This window comes from Hyposmocoma kahamanoa, unplaced genomic scaffold (genome assembly GCF_003589595.1).
Source record: "Hyposmocoma kahamanoa isolate Upper Pololo Valley unplaced genomic scaffold, ASM358959v1 192, whole genome shotgun sequence".
Lineage (NCBI taxonomy): Eukaryota > Metazoa > Arthropoda > Insecta > Lepidoptera > Cosmopterigidae > Hyposmocoma > Hyposmocoma kahamanoa.
Window position 1 is genome coordinate 5,818,072 of NW_020653719.1, and position 6,086 is coordinate 5,824,157.

General features: G+C 32.9%; 2 protein-coding genes across 3 annotated transcripts in view; both read left to right on the forward strand.

The window, feature by feature from the left end:
* LOC113226498 overlaps nucleotides 1–3,206 on the forward strand; it is a 10,066-nt gene extending 6,860 nt beyond the window's left edge. Inside the window, exons 3-6 of one of the 2 annotated variants that reach the window (XM_026459134.1) lie at nucleotides 136–140; nucleotides 956–1,032; nucleotides 1,773–1,861; nucleotides 2,489–3,206. In XM_026459134.1, coding sequence (XP_026314919.1) covers nucleotides 136–140; nucleotides 956–1,032; nucleotides 1,773–1,861; nucleotides 2,489–2,749 — 432 coding nt within the window. In that variant the 3' untranslated portion in view covers nucleotides 2,750–3,206. Of the gene's footprint in view, nucleotides 1–135; nucleotides 141–954; nucleotides 1,033–1,772; nucleotides 1,862–2,488 lie in introns of both variants that reach the window. The other variant, XM_026459133.1, reaches the window with a different exon arrangement.
* A 429-nt stretch (nucleotides 3,207–3,635) lies between these two features.
* Nucleotides 3,636–6,086, forward strand: part of LOC113226436 (ecdysteroid-regulated 16 kDa protein) — a 16,402-nt gene continuing 13,951 nt past the window's right edge. The window contains exon 1 of the mRNA XM_026459051.1: nucleotides 3,636–3,792. Coding sequence (XP_026314836.1) covers nucleotides 3,714–3,792 — 79 coding nt within the window. The 5' untranslated portion in view covers nucleotides 3,636–3,713. The remainder of the gene's footprint in view (nucleotides 3,793–6,086) is intronic.

The following is a 6,086-nucleotide window of genomic DNA, read 5'->3' on the forward strand; positions in this document are numbered from 1 at the left end:
TTTCAGTACAAATCGGCAATTTCATACTTTAACCCCTATTACTATAATTAGGAATGATCTGCAGCCGCGGATCATCCACATATTTTTAAAATCTGTATTCGCATCCGGCATCCATCCGAATCAATCGATACAGAGTTTTTGCGGATATGGATGTTTTGCAGATCACAACAACTTATCGGGAGCATGCCCTACTCAAAGCGCCTGCCGAATGCTAGTGCTAAATAGCTAATCAGGGATCGAGAATTTGGTAGCGCAGCGTGTAGTGCAGGCAACTACAAGCTTCGGAAGCACTACATGTTTGTTTTCTAAAAAAAATTATTAAATTAACATTGACTAGGTACTTTAATTAAAAAACTTTGATAAATGTCCTAACATTTGTATGCTTTCTGTTTTTCATCTCTTTTGTAATAAAATTACTATCTTTTATTTAAATTAACGATAATTCAATGATTACCAAATGCACACTGATCCATATTTATCCTGAAAACAAAAACACACAAAGCTTTTTTCACACATCCGCATCTGCAAATTTCAACGATGAAAAATTCTACGATCCTGACACACAATAATTAAAATAAAACGATCACAAAAATACTAATTATTATACTGATTGTCCATTTAAAAATGCCAAAGTAACGAAATTTACTTCGGAAGCACTAATAAGAACATTCAGATCAGAACCAATATAGAAAATAAATTATCTACATATACATTCGACGACCTCCTTGGTCGACTGGCTAGCACACACCGGTTTGCATGGTCTCGCCATATACACACAAGTGTTTTAGTCACTTAGTTTGGGATCAGAGCAACGTATGTGATATTATCTAATAGTTTTTATATTTATATTTACATATGGTTTCTAAACTGGCGCTGCCAGTACGCGAATCCCGTACTGACCACATGTTCGTTAGGGTAAAAAATCGTTATTTATTCGTGATTTTGTAATTTCAGATTTTGCGTCTCTTAATCTGGATCAAGATGTTGTCATCAACATCAACCATCTAAACATAAGAGCGGACGTAACCCCAGGTAAAAAGCTTAGGTCTCAAATTCCACGCCCTATCTTTAGGTCCAGGAAACATTCGATTGATCCATAACACGCGTTCACCATTTGACTATAAATAAGCGTTGTATGTAACAGATGCGACTAGTCTGTATAATTACTTTTTTATTCCTTCCCTTAACAGGTATTCTAAGTCACAATTTCTCCTTTATTTTTTTTTATTATGAGTACCTATTTGTACGGTTCCTATTTGACTGTTAATTAGTTTAACTGTTTATCTGTGGAAAATTGTAAATAGCCATCTATATTTATTATGGTAACTATTTATAGTATACTTAGTTGTTGCTTTCCTTAAAAATGTAAAAATAAAATAAAAAATATCTGGAGACTATGTACAGGCGAAACTCAAAGCTTCAGTGGCCATTATTATCGCCCAAGAATGAGTTTAGCAATTCAAAAATGAAACGTTTAACAGCCTCTGTGCAATACGCCCCAGAGTTAAGCACTCGATGACATTTTCGACTTTGATCGAGGGCTATTTTATATGTATAGTAGTAGGTATATAGGTAGTGGGACTATTTTAATTGAATAATTGTTATGTTATTTTCGGACTCTATTAAATAAGGCACAATTATAATTGCAGTTCAATATAAAAGAAATTTACATAATTCAAAAGTGTATTATTTCCTACGTCATTGTAAATCCTTCATAAATGAAGTTGTACCATTTATGACGATTAGGTTCTTTAAATATACTTTTATTGCAGATCCGTGCGATGCAGTGAGTTGCCCAGTGAGGACAAACGCCTGGAGCTCGTTTACCAGCGTCATGTCGGTACCTTCTCAAATGGCTCTTGTAAGTATATGAATATATTGGATGTAAGGCAAAGGTCCAAACATATTCTAGCTGGTGATCGCACTCATGATACAATACCCATAAGTTCATAATTAAAAAAAAAATACAAATTGATAGATCAACTCCAGGCCTAGACTATCTTCAAAGTTTTATTATCGTTATACATGTTGTGTGCCAGCATTTTAGGCACCCTGACAAGTGGACCCAAATTTATCTATGAATTCTAAACCTAGTCCAGTATTTAAGCTTTAATGTATGTTATGTTAGCTCTTTGTATCTTTATAAATAAAGCGTTACCCTTAGTTATGAAGCATTATATAAATTTGCGAAACAGATATTTTTATTTTTACAAATTACTTTTTTGTTACTGCAGTTGCTTGTTATTTATGACACATCTTTAATTTGCAATTTGACTAGTACACGTACAAGCGTACGTGTGCTTGCCTTACTGCGCGGTCAATATGAACATAAACAAATAAAGTAAATTGTATGAAAAAGACACTTGCTAGCAGTCCTGTAGTAGTGTAGTGAGGCCCTGACTTTTTTCCGTTCATTACAGGCAGGAAATATTCGAGGAAGGTTTCTTATTGTTTTTTGTCAGCAATTAGAAGTGTCATTTTATTTTAGAATCAGCGAGGCTTTCTTCGATGGCGAGTATACAATGAAAGAGGGACACTTGTTATATGTTATTCGGTATTGGTGCAAACTCAAAGTCCTGTACAGAAGATGCTTTGGCAAGCCCTCTCGGATATGACCTCTGAGACTATTGATAATACAGTCAACAACCTAGATCCAGACACACCAAATGTAAATGTCAGTCGGAACTACTTGCGCGAATTGTTCGACCGATATTACGAAAAACAAAGCTTTGGCGAACTCGACAAATAAAATGTTTTTGAACTGGCCATTACGACTTTGAAACCATAGAAATGTATTTCAAAGTTTTGTGATTAACAATGAAATATACCTATACTCGTAAGACATTGTGTAAATTCAATATTTACAAGGACCATTTATTTATGTCAACATCGATCGATCTCGAAGTTTAAATTCTGTGACATCAGGAAAAATACATTCACACTACGTGCGCCATGTGCAGTGTATTGTTGTAAATTTAATGCAAAACATGCAAATTAGTATGATGAATGATTGTTGTGCATGTGTAGCGTTGTAAAACTCATCGGTAGTAGGTATTGTTTAAATTATTGCACTTTTGCTCTTATTGTGTGATGAAATTTTTTATTTTATTTCAATATTTGTAGTTATGTCCAATCAAATACTATTTTATGGATCTATTTTTGAGCAAATATAAATATAAGGGGATCTCTAGCATTCTGTCTGTCTAATTTGTAGTTTCCTTTTCAAAAAGTAGTTGTACATAAAATTTTATGCACTCTGTTGTTACGTACATTGCTATAAAATTTGATTAAGAAAAAATATTGCAAAAATGCGAGAAAACATTTAAGGTCTAATTAATGTTTGTTAAATTTGAAATTTGAAGAAATATACAGTTAACATACTTATAAAATAAAATTGCTTGTGTAACGTTTCAACATATAAATTAATTAAATTATTTTTTTATCGTTTGTTCTAAATATTTACCAATCTCTAGAATCACTTGGCAGTTAATCACAAAGAGTCGTTACGATTATCTACAACACATTTTGCTTTATGCGTCAAAGTAATTCGCGCTACTGCTTTGTTTACACTTGGCTACTTGAGCATGGTTTATGATTTGTGTTGGACGCGCCGACGACGAGTCGACTTTATAACGTATAGCCTGAATGAGCAGCGGTCAGAACAGGAAAGTACTCGGCTGAGCATAACACTGCACTGGCTGACAGACGCAAACATGGTTTCACTACGTGTAGTTGTGTGCTTTGCCCTCTTCGCTCTCGCGACTGCCGCCCCAAAACTGGAACAATGCCCTGGTAAGTCACACAACTACAATATTTTTGTGCAATATTTCAATTCAAAAACTGTGCTGAATCTTCATGCAACTTTACGCAAGCTGACCGCTCGACCTGCTTTCATCTGAGTGTAACTTCAGAATGTCGTTTACTATGTTTGCAACTAAGACATTCGTATTGTCAAGCATTGATAATAAAAAAACGATAATTGTGTAAATCGATTAACTAACAACGTAGTCATGAACTAGTATACGTGTACAGGAACCAGTAAATTATTATCCATGCTAATCACTGTCTTTACAATACATTCCAAAGTATTCTTTATTCAACTTGATGCCCGTGTTGTGATTGCTAGTGTTTGGTTCACCTTCAACTTTAAAATATATTTATTTGAAATGTAAGATCATGTTGTAAATAGAGTTTTATTATTCACTATTCGTCATCAATTCTAACATATCGCTTTGGTACACCTTTCCAGAGATAAAGGTATACAAGCGGTCACTTTATTTAAACTGTTAACAAGTTAGATTAAAAGGCAAATATTAACAATATTTTTGGCGTATAAAAAAAGGGATTTCATTATTAATACAAAGATGTAGAAAAAAATCCTTCTATCCGGCTGATAACAAACAGTGAGTATGAGATTTTCCTTGTACGGTTTTGCATAAAAAATAAGTTCTAATAAGAACAAGACGTGTGTTGATTTTCTATCTTTAGATTTGGCTCACCGACTACACAATTCTTATTCAAAACTTCACTTATCATTTATACAATTATACATATTTTGTGTGAATTATAGATTTGTGCAAAAGCATGTAAATATAAATTAAATACAATTTTTGTTCCATCTTAGCTTTGACAACACAGCAATGAAATGAACTAAATTTAAATTAAGGATACGGACGATAGCATATCAAGCTATGTATTGAAGAATCTTGTTCCGTTGCTCTGGAGGCGATATTCGAACAAAATTGTACAACATGATGTGCTATCGACTGTACAAAGTATCTGAACTCACCAATGAAAGGTTAATAATAAGTATATATAGGTACGAAGGTAACCTACCTACGTTTTTCGCATGTACTGTAGTTATTAATAACCTAACCTCAGTACAGAGCACTAAAAAACCGACCTCAAAAGTCATTCATCCTCTAGTTTACCACCTCAGAGGTCGAATATTTTCTTCAAATTAAAAATGGGACCACTTCTGAGGTACCCTTTTTCCAACAAAAAAAGAATCATCAAAATCGGTTCACTAATGATGGAGTTATCGCGTAACATATATATAAAAAAAATATTGTCGACTTGAGAACCTCCTCCTTTTTTTAAAGTCAGTTAAAAATAGCGATCGTGAAGAGACTTTGCTACAAGGCGTTAAACAAAACCAACACAGACTACAAGGTGCTTCAGAATGAGTTAAATTGTAAACATTTTTTTATATTAGTTGTACTGATCCTCCTACTAAGTATAGTTCTCTTATTATTCCTTCCGAATACTTTACCGTCCGCACGCAGTTTCTCCAGATTTTGACAAAATCATCCACGAAAGTATAGATAAAATGAAAAGAGGAGATAAACTTTTGTTTAATTGACCGTTTTGTACAAAATTCAACATTGTGTGTCGTTTACTATAAAAACGGTCTAACTCATTATATGCATCTAAGCATAACATTGTTCTGGTCTTGACTGTACAAAAAATTGCTAAATATTATATAGCACTATTATAGAACTTACTTTATTCCATTCATTAACAAATTCATGTTCTAATTTTAGTTATCCGTGATTTTTATGTAACCTTTCTCGCAATTTAATAATGAAATCCAAGTAGGAGTTTGTATGAGTTACAACAAAAGCTGCAAGTTTAAATGTACCTTTGTTTTGACCACAAGGAATTTATTTAAGACCTTTAGTAACTATTATATATGTATTAGTTTTTCTTAACGAACATTTATTTATATTTAAAAATATTTACAACGACATGGAAACAATCAAAAATATTCTGTAATAAAGTAAATTTATAAGAGTAATTTTTAATCCCAAAAGTCACTTATTATAATGAAGATAGCACTTTAAAGAGACTTATTCCGTATTGTAAGAACGCTTATCAAAGATTTTTACACATCAGACACAAACCAAAAAATTAAATTTTAAAAAATGTTTACAGAATATTATTTCTCAACTGTTTGGTCTATAGCATGTCTATGTATAATTTGTAATTAATTATGGTATTAACCGACTTTAAAAAAGGAGGAGTTTCTCAATTCGACTGTGTTTGTTTGTGTGTGTGTGTGTGTGTGTGTGTGTGTGTGTGTGTGT